We start from the raw sequence: 24,779 nt of genomic DNA, 5'->3' as shown, positions 1-24,779 counted from the left end.
ATGATAAAGATAACTTGTTAGAGTTTCTAGAAACTATGTTGGATCAATGTCTTGAACTAAGCAATGCATACAAGACTAGCAAAAAGCTTTGAAAGAAAAAACACAAGAATGTAACATTGCTATTTCAAGGTGGGATAAGTGTCATTTAGGTCACTTTTTGTTATAGAATTTTAGTTAGTTTTTCATAGTTTTATTAGCATTTTAATTCATTTTTAGCTTGTTTTTGTTAATTAATAACTTTTGTGTGAAATAATTAGTTTTGGTAGATTTTATCTAATTTTCCCTTTATTTTATTCATTAGCTATTATTAGTTTAACTAATTGTGATTTGTGTTTGTGTTTAGGCGGAAATTAACTTAATTGTGCAACTAAACAAAAGAAGAAGAAAAATGGATTTGTTGTTGCTGTTGCTTGGGTTCGAACTCCAGACCACCAAGCCCCCTTTCATCTTCTTCGTTCAAACGCAACAACAGCAAAATCGACCAAGTTGCAGCAGCTCCCCGGCACAACCAGCAACAACCTCAACCAAACCGCCACCAACCACAGCCAGTCACCACGCGCCATCTGCCTCCTAAAGCCGCCACTTACCAGCCCAGATTCCCTGCAATCTCCACCAAATTACAACCCAAACATTGCCCCAATTCAGAAGCCATTACCACTACCCAATCCAGCTTTCAACCACCGCCAATTAAGCGCCACAAACAGCCGCATATCAGCCTTCAATCCGCCCTTACCCACCAGCCTAGCACCGCCATTAACAACCCAAATTCGCTCAAATTCAACCCACAATCAACCACCAAAAAACCAGCCAATCTCCGCCCAAACTTCAGCCCCTCAAAACCGCCACATTCGACCATCATAAGTCGCCCAATTTAACCCAGATCACAACCCATGCCGCGTCCGCCGTTAAATTGGTGAGGAATTCGAAGTCCAAATGCCGCAACGAAACGACGCCCTCCGCCGTCCATACCGCGACCACCGTGATCCTCTTAGTGACCGCTGTGATTGTGATCAAGGATGGATGACGTTGATGCTGTGCCGGGGGGGGGGGGAGAGGGAGATGGCTGGGTGGATGTTGGTACTTGGTAGTTATTAGGAATGAGGTTGTTTTCATTAGAGATGACCAATCGTGCGGGTCAATCTAGCCCATCCAACCCAGCCCACCTCGTGGGTCGTGTAGGCTGGGCTCGCAAAAAGCCCGGTCCAGCCCAGCTCGAACCGTAAAATTGGTGGGAGGGTTGTGGGCCAGATTTCTTGAGCCCAACCCATTAAAGCCCGCTAGTAAAACCGCCCAGCCCGGATCACGAAACCGGTCCAGCCCAACCCATGAACCAGACCAGCCCAGTCCAAGTTATTATTGAACCAAATTGTGTATATTTTAATCAAATTGTATATATTTTAATTAAATTGTATATATTATAATTCAGTGAAATTTTAAAATAATGAAATTATTCATTAATTTTAATGATTGTATATATTTTTATTCATTTTAAAGGTTTTATATAACAATAATGAATAATTTCAATGATTAAATAATTTTGTAAAAAAATATCTCATGCCGGCCCGTCAGCCCGGTCCAGCCCACTAGGCCCACGAACCGCGAAAACTGGTTCTCGAATCGTGAAAACTGGTAACAGACCGGTGTGGGCCAAGACTTTTCAGCCCGCGGACCAGCCCACCCAACCCATGAATTTCACGGTCCAGTCCTGGCCCGTGAAATCTCAGCCCACCCCGTTCCGGCCCACGGTCTGGCCCGCCCATCAGCCCGCACCAGTGGCCATCACTAGTTTTCATAAGTGCTATGTACAGAAAAAAAAAAGCTAAATACAACATCTAAAATTATATCTAACTTAATCATAAGTTTGGTTTTCAAGTTTTAGCATCATTTTCACATCAGCATCAACTTCCTCTATTTCATATGCATTTCACATTAACCATGCATGATTGGTTTGATGCATTCCGACGCATAATTAGTACATGGTTTGGTGCAGCGAGTAGTTAGGAAAAAAAATTATTCATTTATCCTATTTTTTCTTCTTATCTTTTTAGTTGAGATTAAAATACTTCAACTTAACAAACACGAAATTATCTATTCAGATGGTAAGCTGCGCGATAGAAATTCGTAAAGAAACTTATCCTTTATATTGCTTACTATAAGTTAAATTTCATAATATAATTTCACAATTATTACTCACCCCAAACCAAATTTGAGAATTTAATTTTAGTCACCAACTCACCACAAACACTTTTCTCTCTACCACGTTGTTACTCTCTAATCGCTGCAACTATGGAGGTCGCTTTAATAACTAATAATACCAACAGTTCAGTGAGTACTCAATTGTTTAAATTTCAAATTTATTGTCATATTATTCAAAGTAGTAGGTCATATTTTATATTTTTCAGACTGCGATTATATGTACTATAATGGGGAATGGGGGACCCCATATAAGGGGGTCATTTGTCATTGAATTTTTATTTGATTCTTTACTTATAAGATAAGCATATAATACATACCATATTACAACCATATTCAAATAAATCGTGATGTAAAATGACTCAGTACTGCCAGCAGCAACACTAAATACTTCTTATAAAACTGAATACAGTCATTAGCTTGATCCTGGTCTTGATCACAGTAGGTGTCACCAAGATCTCCATCTATTTCTTCTATGTGGCACAAATCTACATAACAGAACACGTGAGGGAGTTAGTCATGCAGATTATATTATAAAGGTTTTAGAGTTAATATTGCAACTTATATATGTTTGACATGGTAAAATGATATGATAATTTTAATTCACTGCTTACAACTTATGTAAGTCACATTGTTGTGATACTCCAAATAGTTAAGTAACTAAAAAGGTTAGTAAATAAATAGGAGAAATCAAAGATATGGTGACAGTATACTGACAGTACTGAGTCATTTTACATCAGTAAATGTGAGTCATTTTTAGAAATTACACCTAATAATCTTTGACTTATTGATTTTCTTACGATATTTGAAGTACAACCTTGTGTTAATTTCAACTTTGTAAAGATAAGTTGCGATATATGACCCCCCCTAATAGCATGATCATTTTGCATATTAAAAATTGACCGACAGTGATTTATGTTAAAATAATGTAGAAAAATCTAGAAAAATTATTTGTAAAGAGTTCTAGAGATATCTAGGTGTAGCATGATGTTTGAATAGAAGAAGAGAATTAGGGAGAAAATTCTAGAATTATCTACTCTAAATCATATGTAAGAAAATAAAGAGAAATCTAGAAACAACAAGAATATTGATTAAGTCGGCAAATCAATCGACATTACATGTTATATATATGTAATGATGTAAGATGCAAGTGATGAAGAAAAAAAAAAAAGCCATTTGCCTTACATCCTATGTTTACTGCCACTTCATCAAAAATCAATTCTCCATCAACTATAAGCATTGTTTCACAATATAAATTACCAACTTTCCCCTAATTCATTCTAACATTTGGTATCAGAGCCACTATAATCCAAAGCCTTCAACAATTAAACACAAAATAATCCAACCCCCTTAAAAAAACCAAACACCACATAAATTAAAATGACTTCCCCAAACACTTCAACCTCAAACACATTTAACTACCCTCAAGTTAATTGGGTACCCACATTTAAGGGAAAAAATATCAACAATGGTCTATCCAAATGAAATCCATATTTATCTCACAAGATTTGTGGGAGTTAGTACAAAATGGTTATGAACAACCAAATGACTTTACCCGAGAAGCTACTTGGGATGAAGCACGCCGCAAGCAATATAAACAAAATTGGATAAGGGATAATTATGCCCTATCCTTGATCTATCGGGGAGTAGATGAAACTATTCTCCCTACCATCATGGCTGTTACAACAGCCAATGAGGCTTGGAGTATCCTGGAGACAAAATATAGGGGCTCCGAGAAGGTAATACTCTTTAAACTCCAATCTTTATGGAGAGACTTTGATAATTTATTAATGGTGGAAAATGAAACAATTCAAGAATTTTTTAGTCGAGTAACAAATATTATAAATCAAATCCGAACTAATGGAGATAAAATTGAAGATGTCCAAGTTGTTCGGAAAATATTAAGAAGTCTCCCCAAAAATTATGATCATATAGTGGCTGCTATAGAAGAGTCTAATAAAGATTTATCTAATTTAAGTTTAACTGAATTAATGGGCTCCCTTCTAGCACATGAAGATAGAATGCGGAGATTTATAGAGCAGCCACTAGAACAAGCTTTTCAAGCAAAATTAAAATATTCTAATAATGGAGAAAATAAAAGTAGAAATGGCTACGGTAAAGGAGGTACTTCATATAACCGTAGCAGGGGGAGAGGAAGTTATAAAAATCAAGGAATTCGAGAAAATAATCAATCTGGCTCCTATTGCAATTTATGTAAGAAAAATGGCCATAATACACAAGATTGCCGGTATAAGTGTAAAAGATGCAAAAAGCACACTCATTTTGAAAAAGATTGTTGGTTCCGGCAAAAGGAGGAGGCCAATTTTACGGAAAATAAGGAGCCTAGAGATCAATTATTTTATACATGTTTAAATGCTCACCAAGAGTCAAATGATATATGGTATATTGATAGTGGTTGTTCAAACCACATGACTGGCAACAAAAAATTCATTTGTCAGTCTGACGAAAACATAAAAACACAAATTACTCTTGGTGATGGAAGCAACCAAGAGGTTGCTGGCAAGGGACAATAGCCGTTAGAACAAAAAACGGCTCGTCTAAATTTATTTCTGATGTATTCTATGTCCCCGGGCTTGCACAAAATTTATTAAGTGTAGGCCAACTAACAAAGAGGCTATATGGTGAAATTTGATGCTAATAAATGCCTCATATTTGATAAGAGAAAAGGGCAATTAATTACTACTACTCAAATGGCTCAATAAAATATTTCCATTAAGAATGCAATTGGAGCATAATGTTGCCCTAAGTTCTATGGTGGATGAGTCCACATTGTGGCATTTGAGATTCGGGCATAAATTTTAACAGTTTAAAACTGTTAAAACAAAAAGAAATGGTGATTGGGCTTCCACCTATAACTAATGAATGAAAAATATGTGAGGGATGTATATATGGCAAAATGCATAGATTGCCATTCCCTACTTCATCCTGGAGGGCCAGAGCTCCACTAGAGCTTGTTCATGCAGATATATGGGGCCCTACCAGAAATCCGTCTCTTGGCGGAAAAAGATATTTTCTATTATTTGTCGATGATTTCACTCGCATGATGTGGGTTTATTTCTTGGAGCAAAAATCAGAAGCATTTTCCCACTTCATGCAATTTAAAGCCCTCACAGAAAAACAAAGTGGGCATTCAATAAAAATTCTAAGAACAGATCGTGGGGGAGAATTTACAAGTAAAGAATTCAACAGCTTCTGTAAGGAGCATGGTATCAAAAGAGAATTAACTGTCAGACGCACACCTCAGCAAAATGGTTGCGGAGAGAAGAAATCGGACCATTGCTGAGATGGCCCGAAGCATGATGCAAGGCAAAAACTTGCCCAAATGTTTTTGGGCCGAAGCCGTACATACGGCTATCTACATTCTCAATCGATCTCCCACGAAGGTCGTCATGGGTATGACACCCTATGAAGCTTGGCATAAAAGAAAGCCAAGAGTGGAGCACCTCAAAGTATTCGGGTGCATCGCATATGCCCACATCCCGAAAGAAAATCGGGAAAAACTCGATGGAAAAGGAGAAAAATGTATCTTCATTGGATACAGTGACGAATCTAAAGGATATCGTCTCTATCAACCCGAATCTAAGAGCCTAATAATCTCAAGAGATGTCATATTCGATGAAGGAGCTCAATGGACGTGGATGGAGAATGAATCTCAGCCACGAGAAGGAGATTTTCTTCCACCAAGCCCAAGAGAGGATGAAGGCCCAAATCATCCAGCAACACAATCATCCTCCAGTCCATCATCACCGAGATCTCCAACAACATTCTCGAGATCGGTAAGTCCAACATCAGGATCAAGCTCTCAAAGCTCAGCTCCAGTAGTACGACGTTCACAAAGAGAGCGGAGACCACCAAGCTACTTGGAGGATTTCCAGTGCAATCAAGCTATCATGGCTCTCTTCGCTAGCGAACCACAAAGCTTTCAAGAAGCATCACGAGAAGAGAAATGGATCGAGGCCATGAATGAAGAAATCAAGATGATCGAGAAAAACAACACATGGGAGCTTGTTGAGAAACCTGGAGACAAAGAAGTCATCGGTCTCAAATGGGTCTACAAGGTCAAGTATAACGAAGATGGGTCCATCCAAAAATACAAGGCTCGTCTCGTCGCAAAAGGTTACTCCCAACAACCAGGATTGACTTTAACGAGACATATGCTCCCGTTGTCCGCATGGAGACTATCAGGTCAGTCCTTGCTCTTGCTGCTCAACTTAAATTACCAGTCTTTCAATTAGATGTTAAGTCGGCATTTTTAAACGGTGAGCTCGAAGAAGAAGTATATGTTGAGCAACCGCAAGGATATCTCATCGAAGGCAAAGAAGACAAAGTATACCGCCTTCGTAAAGCTCTTTATGGGCTTAAACAAGCACCCAGGGCCTGGAATTGCAAAGTAGATGGCTACCTACTTCAAAATGGGTTTATAAAAAGCCCAAGTGAGCCATCATATATATCAAGACCCTAGGATCACAAGATTTTCTCATATTGTGCCTTTATGTAGATGATCTAATCTACACAAGCACTAATCCGAAAATGATCAAAGAATTTAAGAAGACAATGATGTCGGAATATGAAATGACCGACCTTGGAGCCATGAAGTACTTCCTTGGCATGCAAGTCAAGCAAAGCCCAGGAAGAATATTTCTCTCACAGGAGAAATATGCAGACGACCTACTTAAAAAGTTCAACATGAGTGAATGCAAGCCATTGGCTACACCAATGGCACTTAATGAAAAGCTATCCAAGAATGATGGCAAAGAGAAGGTCGATGCGTCAATATATCGAAGTTTGGTCGGCTCTCTCATCTACCTCACTCATACTAGGCCCGACATAGTACATGCTGTCAGCATAGTATCCAGATTCATGAGTGTGCCAAGTAAAGCTCACTTAGCAGCAGCAAAAAGGATTCTAAGGTATGTCAAGGGAACAAAAAGTTATGGAATTCTGTATGAGACAGAGGAAAATCACAAGCTTACAGGATATACAGATAGCGATTGGGCCGGAAGCATTGACGATCGGAAGAATACAAGTGGCTACGTCTTCCAGCTGGGAACCAAGGCTATTTCTTGGTCAACAAAGAAACAAGCTACAGTAGCTCTGTCATCAGCAGAAGCAGAGTACGTAGCAGCAACAAGTGCAGCATGTGAAGCAATATGGCTTAGAAGAATTCTCGATGATCTACAACAGACATCCGAAGAACCAACAACTATCTACTGCGACAACATGTCTGCAATAGCCATGACAAAAAATCCAGTCTTTCACAGTCGCACGAAGCACATTGAGATACGACATCATTTCATCCGAGAGTTGGTCGACAAACAAGAGATCGAGCTACAATTCTGCAAGACGGGGGAACAGTTAGCAGACATATTTACAAAGGCAATTTCAGCAGAAAAATTCATGCAATTCAGAAAACAACTCGGAGTTCAAGATTTTTCCCATTAGGGGGAGTGTTAAAATAATGTAGAAAAATCTAGAAAAATTATTTGTAAAGAATTCTAGAAAATATCTAGGTGTAGCATGATGTTTGAATAGAAGAAGAGAATTAGGGAGAAAATTCTAGAATTATCTACTCTAAATCATATGTAAGAAAATAAAGAGAAATCTAGAAACAACAAGAATATTGATTAAGTCGGCAAATCAACCGACATTACATGTTATATATATGTAATGATGTAAGATGCAAGTGATGAAGAAAAAAAAAAAGCCATTTGCCTTACATCCTATGTTTACTGCCACTTCATCAAAAATCAATTCTCCATCAACTATAAGCATTGTTTCACAATATAAATTACCAACTTTCCCCTAATTCATTCTAACAATTTACATGTTCACTCAGGATAGCAGCGGAGACGGGAGTCAAAACACTAGTCATTATTTTAAAACCGATCAAAGTTTTAAGAATCGTCAAGATTCGGAGGAATGGGTGAGAGAAATCGGGAAGGAGTGTAAGATTTGGTTTTATGTGCAGAATTCTTTTAGCAACCGTGTGTATTTGAGATGTGAAAGGGGTGGTCCTTATAAAAAATTTAAATCTTTGAAAGAGAATCGTAATAGGAGGGAAGGAATAGGAACAAAAAAAAAAGCATTGTCCTTTTCAAGTTGTGGGTGCTCAATTAGAGGAAGGTGTTTGGGAGGTTTTTGTGAATGAATGGAGGAGCAAACACAACCACAAAGTAGGTAAGATAAGTGGCATACTTCGGTTGCAAAATTAACGAGAGAAGAATTTGCAAAAATTGGCACGTATCGTCAATCTAATATGAAAACCAAGCAAATACTCAATCTGTTGAAGAAAGAGAACCCACAAAATAACAGCTTAATCAAATACATTAATAATGCTTTGCAGAAGTTGAGGAGTATGATGGGTTCTTTTCCACCGATGCAATTCTTTTTCAACATGCTAAAAGATTATAATTATTTTCAGTGGCACAGAAGGGAGGAAGGCACGAATGTGATAAGTGATGTACTCTTCGCACACCCGAAAACTACCGATCTACTGCGTTTATTTCCTTATGTATTAATATTAGATACAACCTACAAGACAAATCAGTTTGAGATGCTGCTTTTGGAAGTGATAGGTGTATCACCAACTGGCCAGAATTTCCATGTCGGTTTTGCTTTCATGAAGGATGAGACAACGGGGAGTTTCTTGTGGGTGGTACAACAATTATAGATGTTATTTGGCTGGTGCCAAGAGCTAGGAGTGATTGTTACAGATACAACAATTATAGATGTTGAACGATACCTTACTAATTTACTAAAATGTAAAACATATTGTTCCGCCTTCAGTGCAAGGTGGCACAAAATTGTTCGAGCAAGGACACGAGATGAGTATTATTCACATGTGGAGCAATTATACAAGAAGTGGTTTCGTTTACCTGCAATGTTATCTTATGTGAATATGACATGGTTAGAGCCATACCGAAAGAAGTTTGTCACCCGATGGACAAAACATGCTTTACACTTTGGTGCGGAGACAACAAATAGGTATGTATAAGTATTAACAAAAAAAGCACTAATTTGTTGCCCTTCAATAGTTAAACTTGATATTTTTTGCACTTGCTTATTCAATATAATTTACTTATTTTCATGTTTCACAACAGGGTTGAGGGTGCACATTCTCAATTGAAGCGTTGGTTGGGAACAACAACAGGGAGTTTTTATTTGTTGTTACCCCAAATTCATGATCTTGTAGAACTACAATTCAATGAGATTCAACGAGAGTTTGAGAGGTCCCGAACAGTTCACCTTCACATTACATCATTCTCATTATTCCGTCGATTAGCTGGTCGTGTTTCCCACAAAGCCATTCAGCTGTTGGATGAAGAATTTAAGACTCGAGGGTCTACTATAGGTGTGGATGCTGTGAAATGTGGATGTGTGTTGAGATCTAGCTTTGGTTTGCCATGTGCTCATGGGTATAATAGCGATTGAACATATACCCATTGATCCTCTTGATGTTCATGTCTTTTGGAGAACTCTTCATATGGAAGGTGAAACATGCAATCTAATCACACAAGAGAAAGCAACTGGATCACAATTATTGAGTGAAATGATGGATGAACTGCCAAAGAATCAGATAGGCAACAAATGTATTATGCAGAATGCATCCATAATATGATTCATCCCAATCGACTGATATTGAAGAGCCCAAACAAAGGAGTCACAAGGTCGACCAAAGCACAATCCTACAAAGAGAAACTTATCTAGTTGGGAGTGGGCAAATAAGAAAACTAAATCAGGTACAAAGAACAATTCATCCTATTCTCAACGAGATTGTGAACATAATAATTGCGATTATAATGAGGCAAAATCATCAGACTCTCAAACTTATGACAAAAGACTACCTCAGTTTATTGTCCCTTACATTGACAGATATGTGGATGTTATCAGCGACGGAAATTGCGGGTTTACATGTATTGCTTATTATGAGTATGAAAATCCAGATGAGTGGATGCGTATTAGGCATGAGCTCTTGGAGGAAATGAATTCCCAATGTCATTTATACTTTGAAATGTTGGGTGGTAAATTTGGTTTTGATAGATCCTTTCGTGGGCTTGACTAGTTCCAACCCAATTCCTTTGCTTGAGAGGATAAGTGGTTGAGTATATTAGACCATGGGTTTGTGGTTGCAACTAGGTATCATAAAATTGTCATATGTTATACTCTTTTTGGCAGTCTTACGTTCTTGCCTTTAGAATATCGTCGCGGGAGTCAACCTCTAATGTTGCACATCAACCTGGGACTTATTGATCGTCACTTTATAGTCCTCCTTATGCATCATTCGTCTGTCAATTAATAAATCATCATTCATCTTTTTCATCTTTCCAGGTATCCATTTTGCAGCATATGGGGTTGTTTCACCCAATTCCCATTCTCTGTTGGCCTAAATCTTGGAAAATATTCATATATCCATGCCTATTAACTCAAATAAGAAATACACACATCATTAAAAATTAAATACTTTAAGATAATATATAGTTCAAATGTATTAAAATTCAATCAATAACCATATATTTCTTACCTAAAGTAATGTTAAACAACCACATATTTGGTTAGTTTGAAACCGTGATGCCTTTCTGAGCTGACGATACATATAAGCTAAAGTTACAGCACACCACGCATAACTACTTACCCCTTCTAAATTCATTAGAAAAGGTAAAAAATGTCCATTCATTGCATTATGAGTCTTGTCTACAAACAATGTAGCACCAACCAACCATAACAAAAATCCTATTGCAGTATGTTTTGGATTTACATTTTGATTAGACACGTTAGTTTTTACAACATTGAATTTTATGGTACCTTTCTTCCAATTTTTGTTTATTTAATCCATAGACATATGTATGAGGGATGCCATGTGGGTTTTCATCAATGATACCACAGGTCCAGTATTCTTAGTAATTAGAGGGTTATCCACTACAGGTACATTGAGTATATAAGATACATCATGAAGAGTGATGGTCATTTCTCCAAATGGCATGTGAAATGAATTTGTTTCAGGATGCCATCTCTCAACGAAAGCTGAAATCAGAGGCAGGTTTACGTGCTCAAACATACAAGTTGATAAATGTTTTAATTGTATTTTGCAAGCAGAAGTTTAACATCATCTTGTTCTATAGTCCACGAAGACAACTGGTCACTTCGATTGTGGCATGTCAACAAACCTCGATCCTATTGAAAGAAAAAACTATTATTAATATACACGAATTAGTGAATACATGGATTAAATTAGAAAAAAGAAAAGCATTAGAAGATGTGCATCTAACCCGACCAATCCATATGTAGTGTGCAACATGAGCGCGAAAATCGATAAGTAAATCGGGATTTGAAGGTCCTCCATCTATCCCTCTAATCAACTGCCAATCATCAATTTTGTGTACGTTTTGTTCTTCCTCATCCTCCTCACCTATGTCATCACACTCTACATCATCAGTATCATCATCATTATCATCAAATCGATCCTCATCATCCTCACGTTCTCTCTGAAATAGAATATCACTGAACAACATATCTTCTTCTTCAGAAATATTATCATCTGAATCATTATCAACATAGTTGGAGATAGTAAAGTCCTCCTTATGAGTTTTCTCTCGATCATTTCTGCTAGTAGGGGCTAAAACTTATTCTCTGGCTTTCACAACCATAGCTTTCGCATACATTGTAACACCTTTTCGATTTCTATCATTTTTTTTACTAAGTCGACCACTATAATTTTTCTCCGATGGTGCTTCAGTAGTTTAGTGTCAAGTAATTGCCTCTTGCCTTTTCCTTTATTTCCATCTTTCTGGCTAATACAACCTCTTCCTCTAGTACTTGACATCTGATATACCATCATAATTATAATTAAAAAGAAGTAAATGTCTCTTAAGTCCTATTTCACATAATAATATGCTCACAACCATGTAGTACAATGTTCCTTCCATACAAATTATAACACTTCCTTAATGACAACCAATCAATTCATGAACAAAGAAACAATACTCTACTTAATAAAATCAACATCTTATTTCACAAAATACAAAATGAACATCTAAATAATATAGGAGGTATTAAAACCACCATTTACAAATACAAAATTTGTTTGTTCAGTTGCTATTACATCTGTATGCAGAATAGACTCATCCCAAGAAGCCTCCTCTAACCTCTTCAGTTTCCCTTGTAGTATACAACTTTCTCTTACAAATACAGAATTTGTTTGTTCAGTTGCTCTTTACATGGTAGTGGAAAATCAAGGTGATGGGGAAAGAAAGGAATTTAAATAGAATGTATTCAATCATTTCTGCTTCTCTTGTTCTGGTTGTTGATGCTATATGACGGATTGATACAATTCTGAGTATGAGGTTTCACCTTTAAGGTAACAAAGGATGTCCTGTTTTACCCTGTGTTCTATGTTTATAAAATGGAATTTAGTTTGTTTTGAGTTTTCCACATTTCGCTTTTGCCCATATCTTGGATTGACACTTACTATCTTGTGTAAGCCACTGGATAAAGCACCACATTAGCTGTTATCTTTTTTATGTTTAAGAAGATTAAAATAATATTATTAGGAAGATGCAATAGTTTATAGTTGTGCTTAAGAGGATCTTATGAGCCAATATGTATTATTATCAAAACTCGAAAGAAACTCACTTATTGAGGATCTTATGAGCCAAAACCTATCATTATTTCACAACCACTTTCACATAATGAGCAAAAAAGATTAAAAAACACAATATACCAAACAATTATATACCACTTTCTCGCACATATTTAACTAAAACCGTCCAAATAAAAATTCAATCAGGATGTTTTATATGCACGCTTAAAACAAAAAGTCATTACTACTCCAGAATTAATTTGGAGGAGGCAGATAATTGGAGAAATTTTTTCATATTTGGGAAAAAAGTGCGACCACCCAAATGATATTCTAGTGGGTTCCTTTGATTAATGTATACAAGTAGTGTAGATAATATAAAGAACGAAAACTGAATGTGCTATATATATCAAGTTCAGAGCAAGAAAAATTCAAAAAGACCAAGAAAAATATGAACTGGACAAATTTCAAGTTCTGATTACAAGTTCAGAAGACAGATACAAGTAGTGTAAAATGTATACAAGGAATGTAGATAACACAAAGAAAGATAACTCCAACTTTCAAGTTTCAGAATTCAGAAACATTGTTAAATTGCAAGTTTCAGAATTCAGAAGTCTGCAGTTGCTGTAAATGCAAATAAATGGTGCCATTTAATTCAATAAACAAACAATAAAACATGCTCTAGGTAATTCAGCAAAAATGCTCTAATTCACTAGTATAGGTTCTCTTCAAACAAACAATCACCAAAAATCTCAATCAAAGAACACCCAATTCAAGAATCAAATCAAATCTACAAGAACAAAATAATTGAAGGATACTTCAAGAAAACTAACCTTAGGTGGTCGATGCTCCCGACGAGGAGCAGTTGCCAACGAAATAAATGACTAGCGTCGACGCGTCACATGAGAAGTAAAAGGATGATGGTGGTCGGCGCGTCGCATGAAGAGGAGGAGGGTGGGTCGTCGCGTGGGTCGTCGCGTGGGTTGTCGCGGCACCACTATCGTCTCGCGAATGCTGCTGCAGATTCGTCGGTGAGGAGAAGTGGGGAGATGTCGGTCTTGGCATGAGGGTGAGGGTGGGGTGAGGGTGAGTAATTTGTTTTAGGTGGGTTAAATTTTAAAAAGGGTAGGTTAGTCTTTTGATAAGTTTTTCTGTATTTATCCTTTTTTATTGTTATATATAGCACACCCCTTTTTTTTTCTTTTTTTTCCTATTATTACTTACTAATTGTAAGGGTATAAGTACCCAATTAAATCAGAAAATTAGGGGAGACCACACATTTTAGAGAGCTTAATTTTACTTTTATTTTCTTAGTTTTAGAGAGAGAAAATTAGATTAGAGAGTAGTTTATGGTTTTCTTCTTCATTTGAGGAGAGAGAAAGTGTAACTCCTCCATTGTTGGAGCTTGGAGAGCAAGGAAACTTCATGTGACAAGGAGATTTCATGAATTCAAGCATCATCAATAAAAATTTCTCACTCTTCTCTCATCTTTTATTGCTTTCTTTCAATTTTCCATACTTTAATTCAATCTCTTTTTGTTACATCCATTTCTTAGTTTAGAATGCATGTTTTAGTGCTAGATTCTTCAATTCATGTTAGAATTAGTCTCAATTTCATAGTTTAGTTTAGAATTTCTATTAATTGCTTCTTTACATTGTTCTTGCACACTTTATTTGAATTTCTAGGTTAGATTTAGTATGTTCATCATGTTAGAGTAGTCTACTAGTTAGGGAAGGGAAATCATGATTGATGAATGTATGATACTGGAATTTGTTGCTAATTGATTGTTGATTGATCTCTAATCAAGATGCTTGATAGTTGAATTAGAGCTTAGCTACCTTTAATTCATTATAATTTGCTAGTTCTAGGTATCATCAGAGTGAGCTTAGGATGTAGTGATGACTTGATTGAGGGATAACTCTGACCAGCGCGACGGAGTTGAGTAGGCGGTGTTACGAGTGATCGTGAGAGCGACCTTGTGATGTTGGACCACAAGCTCAAGTTAGCAATTGATTGTCATAATTTCCGGAATTATATAATTGTCATGATTCATGTTGTCGTTCCCCATTCCCTAGCATTTTATGATTTTAATTAATTTTAGACGGCTTAGGCAATTGCTTTTTAACATCAAAAGTACCTCCTTGAACTAGAATAGCCTTGATCCATTTTGATTCGCTTGCTTCCTTGTGGTTCGACTCCAAACTTACCACTAGACTAGTTTTTAGGTTTGTTTGGATTATAAATATTGTTTGTATGAGGGTTTGCTTGTTTCCAACAACCTTGCAAAATCCCCCATCAAAATGGCGTCGTTGCCGGGGAAGCAACATGAGAATTGAGTTTGAATCTTTGCTATTCAAATTTACCGTTCGTTTTTCTTGTTATTTTCCTTTATTTTTGCTCTGATTTCATTTTATTTTCTCTTGTCATTGCAAAAGCTTTGTTTAGATTTGGTTTCACAAGTTCTATAATCTTGAGACACACTTTCAAGAATGGCTAGTTTCTCAATTCCTCAATGTGAGAATGAGTCATTTTGGAGGTATTTCAACAGGGTGGACGATTCGCTTCCAATCTACCGTAGGCGTGAGCTATGGGAGATTTGTGAGGTGATTTATGTCGGGTTGAACGATTTCACTTGATATGTGGTTGAGGATATGCATGATGGAGGATTTGAAGCTCTTTCTTTGAGGATGCTTGGGACTACTACAATTGGTTGGCTCAAGACACATATGAGTGGGACATGGGAATAAAACCAAGGCAATCTCAACCAAACAATGGTATACCTCCTCCCTTTTCTCCTAGTTGTAATGCAATTCACTCTTTTCATAATGGTACATATCTATCAAGTGATTGCATGAATTACAATGACGTCTCTCTTTCTTGCAATACCAATTCTCACATGCCATGTCATGATTCTCCTTTTCCCAATCCTAATGGTGATGTAGTACAATCTCCAAGCTTTGATGTGAATCTTATCCTAAATTGTATAAAAAGCACCATAGAGAGCATTAATTCTAGTGTTGATTCTTGTTATGCCCCTCCCCCTCTTGATACCCCTAAGCCAACCTTTGGTGATTGCACCCCTCAACTCGTTGAGGAATACAATGAGATAATTGATAAATGGACTGAGGAACTTATGGGTCTTGATTATGGAGGAAAAGCATACCTAGAATCAATTGATGATATTAATGGGTTGGTGAAGAAATGTGATTTGAGGATTTCTAGGACCTCCCTATGGTGTGAGAATGAGAGTTGTGAGGCAATGAGGGTTGAAAAGGAGAAGGATGATGAACAATGTGTTGATGAATCTAAGCCTTGGAATGATTTTGATGGTGATTCTTCCTATGTAGAGAACGAAAATGTTTTGAGGGAGGAAGATGTGCTTATAGTGATGATGGATTTTGGAGTAGTGATGAGGATGAGCCATACCTAGGTTTGGTGAGTCCAATTCATGAAGAGAAAGAGGTTGATTTTGAGGAAATTTGTGAATCCCTAGATTCCCTTTTTGCCTCCCCTCACCCATCGACTCCACTATTCAAACTTTCCCTATCCCACCTCAATCAATCAATGGCTATGGTTCCCTAGTGAGAGAAGAGATTCGCCTTTAGTTGGAAATGTTGATGATGAGTTGAGAGAGGAAAATTTGGGTGTAGAAGATAAAGATGAGAGAGCTCTTGTTGTGAATTCTTGTGATGTGAGTGAGAGTTTTTGCATGGGCATAGTTTCCGTTCGATCTTCTCATGTCCTTTTTTCCAAGAGTCTTGATCTTATTCCTTCTATCCCCATCTATCTTCCATACTATGTTATTTACCCGCCATTAGAGGAGTCTCTTACCTCTTACAACCCCCCAAGATGCTCTTGTAAATACCAATGAAGCAAAGTTGTATAGTAATGATGGTGTTTCTTCTTTTTCTTTTTTTGTTTTTGATTTTAACTCTTCTTGTTTTCTTCTTATTTTCTTTTGATTTTTCTAATTTTCATTTTTCATCATTTAGGCATAGAATTTTATTCTACCTTGAGCATATTCTACTCTTCACTCTTGTCTATTTGATATTTCTAGAGTCATTTGCGGTTGCATTTGATAGGTTGTTGCGATCATTGAAGTGTTATTTACTAGATGACACTACTTTTCCATGTACATAGTCTTGACTTTATTTTACACTTTTCTTTTCTTTCTCTCCCTGCCCACACTTTTAGCTTATTTAAAGCATTGAGGATAATGCTTTATTCAAGCTTGGGGGGAGGACTTTCGTCTTTTGTACATATATTTCTTATTTTGAGCGAAAAGAAAAAAAAAATTCAAAAAATAATAAATCGAAAAATCAAAAAATATTTTCATTTTAATTTATTTTGTGTTTTCGTATACCCCGTTGATACTAATATTTTCCTTTGGAGTTGGTTTTATCTCACTTTATTGTAGGGATTTATCACTTGATGATTCAGGAGCTTGCGGATGACATGATTTGTATGGTTTATTTTGCTTGGAAGCTCCGGTGAGATCTCTCCAACTCCCTCTTTTTAGCTCTTGATGCATATATATGTAAAAGAAAATAAAATATTTTTGGTCATTATTTATTAAATAAACTACAGTAGTATTTAAGTTAAGTAATTAATTTATCAAGGTTTTAAGTATTAGTTTATAGTGGGTTTTGCCTACTAGTAAAGGTTTTCAAGTTTATGACCTAAAAATAGTTTTAAAGCATTTTAAGGAAAAAAATCAGCTTTATTAGTACTTTTAAAGTGCTGATTTTAAATTATTAGTAGCCTTGAATTGTTGTTGGTAAGTAATAATTGATAGTACTTTGTTCTTTGTAGGTTTTAAGCATAGTAAAAGCAAGTGAAGCTTTTAATTGTTGATTTTTGTGTGTTATCAAGGTACATACACTTAACCTTTGACATTTAACTTTAGTACTTTTAAAGGTTGTTTATTGAGCATAAGGAGTAAGGAGAGGCTTATGCCTTACAATTATTTAAAGTACAAGTTAAGAACTTAGAAAGGATATTAGGAATGGAACTTTTGAGTTATTCCTATATTTAAAAAGCATGTGATTGATGATTATTGCTTTTCAGCATGATTAAAGTTATTCTTGAAGCTAGGGCTTACATGCGAATATTTTATTGAGTAAGGTCTCATTAGAAGTTATATATTTTATTGAGCAAGGTTTCATGAGAAGTTATATATTTTATTGAGTAATGTCTCATTAGAAGTTATATATTTAATTGAGCAAGGTCTCATTAGAAGTTATATATTTTATTGAGCAAGGTCTCATTAGAATTTATATATTTTATTGAGCAAGGTCTCATTAGAAGTTATAAATTTTTGTTGAGCAAGGTCTCACAAGTTTTCAAGTTATTGAGCAAGGTCTCACAAGTAGTTGAATCATAGGGCAAGGACTCAATTGATTGGATCATGGACCCTTAAAAGAAAGGACTCAAGGAGTCGTCAAAGTAAGAAGATGAGCAAGGTCTCAAATGATTTAGAATTGAGTTGTTTATAGTGTTTGTTGCATTCACTTGTTAGAGAAAGATAATAAATTAATTTATTTGCTAGATGTATATTATTGTGATTGTGTCTCACATAATGGGCTTTGGCAATAAAACTCTTGGGATGGATCCCCCATGAGTATTGAACATAAGGGGTGAGTTAGTGTGAAAATACACTTCTGCATATAACTTAATTAGCATGACGATGCTAGTGCTTTTATTTTATCAAGCAAGTTTATGGAATTCCAATTATCAAGATCTTTAAGTGGACTAGGTGTCACTCGTATTCGTTATCTTTGAGATGTTGAGTCTAGAGGCTCACTATCACCCTCTTTCATTACTAACAAGCTTAAAATTCTCGAGTCAAGTTATTTAAAGTTCATGGAACTTTAGTAAGAGGTGTGGGATCTCTTATACAAGGAATAGTAGCCAGTATGATTCCCAGAGGAGGACGATGCCCGTTCATTGCCAAATAATATTAAAAAGAAGTATTCATAAGTTTAGTTATGTGCTTGTCGCATGTAGATTCATAAGAGGAGCAAGCTAAGCCGAAGTTGTTTGAGGATTGCATATTATTTATTCGCATTAGTTTAGTTGTGTTATGTACTCAGCGTTGCTGATGTATGTGTTTCTTTGTTTCTTTTAGTGGTTGTTTTTCCTCAACGATCCTGTGATGACCCATTTGGCGAGCATAGTTTAGAGAAGAAGTTGCAGGTACAAGTTCTTGATGTGCATGGGAATCATAAGCATCCAGATGGGAGTTTTAGTACACGAGGACTTTCTTATTTAAGTTATTTTGACCATTAGGGTCAAGGTTTGACTTGTTTTGAAGATGGGACTAGTATAGGATATTTTCCGAGTTTAATTTGTACCTCAAGTACATACTTTCTTATTTCAGTTGTATTAAAGTATTTCCAGTTTATTTTAAAAGACTTCCGCTGTATCCTCTGATTAGCCTTACGTATTATCATGCGTGGCATAACAACTCCCGTAATTTCTCCTAGTATATATAAGGAGAAGTCGTGGGGGTGTTACAATAACCTTTTAAGAACAAACTCTTTCCAAACAACTTGGATTAAAAATAATCTTGAAAACAATTCCTCTACTTATCTCTCCTTCTATTTTTCTAAGTGTGCACACCCCGAAGCTAGTCATCCCATCACGGAGCTATATCAAGGGGTAACTATAATTGCCAACAATTGGACTTTGAAACTCTTGATATCAATCAAGCGAAAATAATAATAATATGACTTGTGATTCATGACTAAACCTCCTTTCCTCGTAAACAACTTTTGAACATTCAAAGTTCATAAAAACCAACATCAACATTTCCTTGTAAAAATAATTTAATTTTCCAAAAAGGATAACAAAACTTCTATAAATAAAATAATTGATAAAATCATTCCTTTTTTTCACTTCCAAGAGTGAATAATAACATTCAGGACTGCTGCTGGTACTGGAAGCAGGTCTGCAAAATTAAAGCAGAATTGAAGAGATACTACAGTGAACTGGAGGTTAAATCCATGCTAAAAATGAGTATTTCAAAAACATATCAGAAGCTGATAGGTGTTCAAGAAGTGGTTCATTGGGACAAATTGGTGTGGAATAGATTGGCTATTCAAAATACAGAATGATATGCTGGCTAGCAACACATCACAGATTAAGGACTTTGGACCTTTTGGTCAAGATAGGGCTTATGGAGGAAAACAAATGTTTGCTGTGTGATATAGATGAAGAATCCCATAGTCATATGTTCTTTAATTGTCAATATTCAATCCAGTGTATTGAGATGATAAAGAAATGGCTGCATTTATCATCGATGCAAACATTACTCCAGAGACAATGGATCATGCTTCAGAGGAGTAGGAGAACTGGATTTCAGAAGAGAGTTATAGCTGTTGTCTTTTCTGGTTTGATTTATAGTATTTGGTGGGCAAGAAATAAAGCTGTGTGGAATCAAGTTGTTTGGAGACCTGAAGTTGTTGTTAGAAGAATGAAACAAGCTGTGCTCCTCAGACTCAAGATGGTCATGCCTCAGAAAATAAGCACTAGGGAGAAAAAATGGTTTGAGAGAATACAAAGTGAATGAGATGTATGCAGCTTATTCAAGAGAGGGCCAACCTAGTTGGGCAGCTCTTTGAATTTTGCTTGCTTTGGCTGTAATATTGTTGATTGGTGATATATAATTTCCTTACTTAGCAAAAAAAAAAAAAAAAAAAAGAGTGAATAATAAAATATTGTAACCATTTAAACCAAATTCCTAAACCGATTTAACCAGTAAATCAATAAACAACTTTATCACATAAAACCACATTTCAAAAGATCTAGCTACATAACGTACCTTGATCTTGCACAAAAAGTATACTAGTATCTTCACTTATTCTTATACTTGAGCTTTCTCATAACTAACCAATAAGTAATTTATCAGAACTTAATCATAAATTTAAACATGAATGATCTATCATGAGCATAATATTTTCGAGTAAGAAATATGAAAATATTTTTCTTAAACCAAAGAAAATTGGAACTTGAATAAGAAATATAAAACTAGAATAGATAGGAAGAGAAATAAGAATTTTGAAGTAAGAGAGTATGGATTCTTCAAAGTTTTGTGTGGAAAAGATGGCTTACGGTATGGGGTATTTATAGGAGTAGAATAGGTAGTACTTAATTTTCAAAATTAAATAGTTTGTAGCCTTCACCATAAATTAGGAGATTAAACCAAGATTTGTAACATCCATCATAAATTTCGAAGTTATAGGAAAATAAAACTCCCTCCAATCAACATAAATCCCGTAGGCATATATAGCCCCCCAATTTTTTTTTGGTTTTCTACAATTGTTTTGAATAAGAAAATAAATATAATAAGTATTTTATTATTTAAATAAAAACTAAAAATATGGGGTACTACAACAACTACCGCAACACTAACCATGGGATGAGGGAGGGGAAACCCAAAAACAACCACAACTAACACTAAATAGGGGAAGGGAGGGGAGGGGACGTCTACAACTACCTAAAACCTAAAATGGGGAGGGGGAAAGGAGGCCCACAACTAATACTAAACAGGGGGGAGGGGAAATCCAACTCAACTATCAACAAACACCAACTAGGGGACGAGAATCCCAAAAACTCGACCGACTCAACTTAGCAAAAATCGAGGCGGGGGAGGGGGAGGGGGAGGGGGAGGGGGAGGGGAAGCCCAAAAATCGGAAAGACATGAGAGGGGGTAAGAAGACCGACTAGACGCGATAGGGAGGGGGAACGAAAACGTCGCCGGAATTTGTCAACTTCCATCGTGAAGGACGAACCGAAAAACCTATGAAAAACTGCTAAAAGAAACGAAAAAGGCTATGAAAAGCAGGGAGAATCGCCGGAGATCCTACTGGAAACCTACGCGGCGGCGCAACTCCAGCGAGTTCCCAGGGTTAGAATTGGGGAGGGTCTATTTTTAAGAGAGGAAGTAGAGGTGTTTATGTTAAAATTTGCCTCTTACGACAATATTAAAGTTAGGGACACATTAACCAGATTATGTATATGTCAATGCAAGGAATGAATGCAAAAAAGGGGTCAAAGGGATGAACACAGAAAGATGGTGATGCGGAAAACCCCAATGAAGATGGGTAAAAACCGCGGGTGGAGATGGTTCCACCAATCTACTATCAATGATCGTCGTTACAGATGAGTGATGATCGTTTACAACTTAAGTTTTTTCTCCCAGTACAAAATGTCCAGTGGTCTATTCTAATGATCCTCTCTTTGCCTTTTGTATCTCTTTCACCTCTCTTTCTCCTTCGGCTTTTTCTAAATCAATGCACTATTAATTCCTTTGATCGTTATAATGGTAACCACTCCTTGATTTTAGGAGATTTATCTTGATCAAAACTATAATCTTGCCGGAATTTACTTTCCTTCTTCAAGTGAGTGATTCTCTCCAACGGCTAGATGAGCTGAATTGTCGTCGGATAATACACCTTCCTTTCTTGGACAACTGGTTACTAATCTTACTTTGACTTAATCTTCTCGCCTCTCCGTCGCGTCTTAGTGTCAAAGTCCCTACGTCATTATGTCAATGTCATCTGGCAAAAATCAACCATAACAAGAGGTTTTTGTTTTAGAGAGAGATCACTATTATGAGGCGTCTTAACTTAGTTTGTAAAGCCCTAAGGTTGATACAAGAAACTATGTTTTCAATAACAATATCCTTACATCACTGTTTTTCCATCTCTTTATATAATTTTAAAAAAACATTTGAAATCAAAATGGCACGTAAAAAGCACAATATAAAAAAGAAACAGAAAATATGTATTATTAATATATTGAATAAAGCAATACAACAGAAACGAATCTCAATTTAACTAACTTAAGCCCTCAATGGGAGATACATTAAAATAATGCCAAATAAAACAATCACTTAGTAGTGTAATTCTCTTAATATCCATATGAAGGGCTTGGAGAATATGTAGGAGTCTCGTAAGTTGGGGTGTAAACTGGTGCCTTGTAGTCGGAAGATGGGGTGTATACTGGAGATGCGGTGTAAACAGGGGATGGGCTGTATACTGGTGTGGTGTATTTAGGAGATGGGGTGTACACAGGTGACTTGTAGATGGGGGATGGGCTGTATACTGGAGTCTTGTATACTGGAGATGGAGTGTACACTGGTGACTTGTACATGGGGGATGGGCTGTAAACGGGTGCTTCGTATACTGGAGATGGAGTGTATACTGGTGATTTGTAAATAGGGGATGGAATGTAAACTGGTGCCTTGTAAACTGGAGATGGGGTGTACACGGGTGACTTATAGATGGGGGATGGACTGTATACCGGAGCCTTATATACTTGAGATGGAGTGTAAGTTGGTGACTTGTACATGGGGGATGGGCTGTATTTTGGAGATGGGGTGTACTTTGGTGACTCGTACACTGGGGATGGACTATAATCTGGTGACTTGTATGCTACACATGGTGGGTATTCGGGTGACTTGTACACGGGAGATGGACTGTAATCTGGTGACTTGTAGATGGGGGATGGACTGTATACTGGTGACTTGTAGACAGGGGATGGGTTGTATTTTGGTGCCTTGTATACTGGAGATGGAGTGTATATTGGTGACTTGTAGACGGGGGATGGGCTGTAAACAGGTGACTTGTAGACGGGTGATGGGCTGTATACTGGTGCCTTGTATACCGGAGATGGGGTATACACAGGTGACTTGTAGACAGGGGATGGGCTGTAAACTGGTGCCTTGTATACTGGAGATGGTGTGTATACAGGTGACTTGTAGACGGGGGATGGGCTGTAAACAGGTGACTTGTAGACGGGGGATGGACTGTATACTGGTGTCTTGTATACTGGAGATGGGGTGTATACAGGTGACTTGTATACGGGGGATGGGCTGTATACTGGAGATGTGGTGTATACAGGTGACTTGTAGACGGGGGCTGGGCTGTAAACTGGTGCCTTGTATACTGGAGATGGAGTGTATACAGGTGACTTATAAACGGGGGATGGGCTGTAAACTGGTGCCTCATATACTGGAGATGGGGTGTATGCAGGTGACTTATAGACAGGGGATGGACTGTAAACTGGTGTCTCATATACTGGAGATGGGGAGTATACTGGTGACTTGTATACGGGGGATGGGCTATAAACTGGTGCCTCATATACTGGGGCCTTGTATTCAGGAGATGGAGAGTATTCTGGAGATTTGTATACTGGAGATGGTGAGTACTCTGGAGACTTGTATACTGGAGATGGTGAGTACTCTGGGGACTTGTATACTGGGGATGGTGAGTACTCTGGGGACTTGTATACTGGGGATGGTGAGTAATCTGGGGACTTGTACACTGGAGATGGTGAGTATTCTGGGGAGGTGTACACTGGAGATGGTGAGTACTCAGGAGACTTGTACACTGGAGATGGTGAGTACTCTGGGGATTTGTATGTCGGGGCTGGTGAGTACTCTGGAGACTTGTATACTGGCGATGGTGTGTATTCAGGTGATGGGGTATAAACGGGGGAGTAAGATGGTTTCTTGTATTCGGTAGCAGGGCTATAGGAATCACTAGCAGATGAAATTGCCACTAAAGTTATGACGAAGAAGGTCATGATAGCAGCACGATTGAGAGCCATTTTGATGGAATGAAGATGAAGAGATGAGGTGTGGAATACTTGGTTTGAATATGGGCTTTATATAACATTGGCCTTAGTGGCATTCCATGATCTAAAATATATAGTGGAGAGCAAGTCTTCAATTATGTATTTGGGCACCACCTTCTCAGCACGATTTAACCAAGAAAAAATCAAATTGACTTGATCCTCACATGTAAAAAAATAACATTATGTCCAAATACAAGCTTTATACCTGTATCATTGATATGCTTAAAGCCTTATTTTTATCATGGAAGAATGAGGTGATTGTACTTGTTAGCCGAGTATAACCGAGTTCCTTATTACGTATTCCGTATATGGTTATACAATTATTATGTTCATAATACTGCAAATTAGAAAG

The 24,779-nt window shown here is 37.0% G+C and overlaps 3 protein-coding genes across 3 annotated transcripts; 1 reads left to right on the top strand and 2 right to left on the bottom strand.

Annotated features, from left to right (window-relative positions):
• Nucleotides 1–11,103: 11,103 nt before the first annotated feature.
• LOC125494823 (uncharacterized) lies at nt 11,104–11,784 on the bottom strand. Its single transcript, XM_048638654.2, has 2 exons — nt 11,481–11,784; nt 11,104–11,385 (listed from the first exon to the last, which is right to left on the bottom strand). The coding sequence occupies exons 1-2, from the start codon at nt 11,721–11,723 to the stop codon at nt 11,287–11,289; spliced, it is 342 nt and encodes a 113-aa protein (XP_048494611.2). The 5' UTR covers nt 11,724–11,784; the 3' UTR covers nt 11,104–11,286.
• Nucleotides 11,785–19,898: 8,114 nt separating this feature from the next.
• LOC125494822 (uncharacterized) lies at nt 19,899–20,357 on the top strand. Its single transcript, XM_048638653.1, has one exon. It carries the CDS (start codon nt 19,899–19,901, stop codon nt 20,355–20,357), a length of 459 nt encoding a protein of 152 aa, XP_048494610.1.
• A 2,195-nt stretch (nt 20,358–22,552) lies between these two features.
• LOC104906096 (repetitive proline-rich cell wall protein 2) lies at nt 22,553–24,449 on the bottom strand. The gene has a single exon (XM_010694812.2). The coding sequence runs from the start codon at nt 24,398–24,400 to the stop codon at nt 22,700–22,702; it is 1,701 nt and encodes a 566-aa protein (XP_010693114.2). The 5' UTR covers nt 24,401–24,449; the 3' UTR covers nt 22,553–22,699.
• Nucleotides 24,450–24,779: the final 330 nt, after the last annotated feature.

The sequence above is a fragment of the Beta vulgaris genome, chromosome 2 (genome assembly GCF_026745355.1).
Source record: "Beta vulgaris subsp. vulgaris cultivar EL10 chromosome 2, EL10.2, whole genome shotgun sequence".
Taxonomy (NCBI): Eukaryota; Viridiplantae; Streptophyta; class Magnoliopsida; order Caryophyllales; family Amaranthaceae; genus Beta; species Beta vulgaris.
The sequence above is the reverse complement of the archived record's forward strand: the minus strand, read 5'-3'. Positions and strand labels throughout refer to the sequence as shown.

Excerpts from the sequence above, each read along its gene's own strand:
- LOC125494823 (XM_048638654.2), bottom strand. The coding sequence starts at position 11,723 with ATGTTGTTCAGTGATATTCTATTTCAGAGAGAACGTGAGGATGATGAG. Across the intron at positions 11,386-11,480 it reads ACTACATATGGATTGGTCGG|GATCGAGGTTTGTTGACATG; the intron begins GTTAGATGCACA and ends TTCTTTCAATAG.
- LOC125494822 (XM_048638653.1), top strand. The coding sequence starts at position 19,899 with ATGATATGCTGGCTAGCAACACATCACAGATTAAGGACTTTGGACCTT.
- LOC104906096 (XM_010694812.2), bottom strand. The coding sequence starts at position 24,400 with ATGGCTCTCAATCGTGCTGCTATCATGACCTTCTTCGTCATAACTTTA.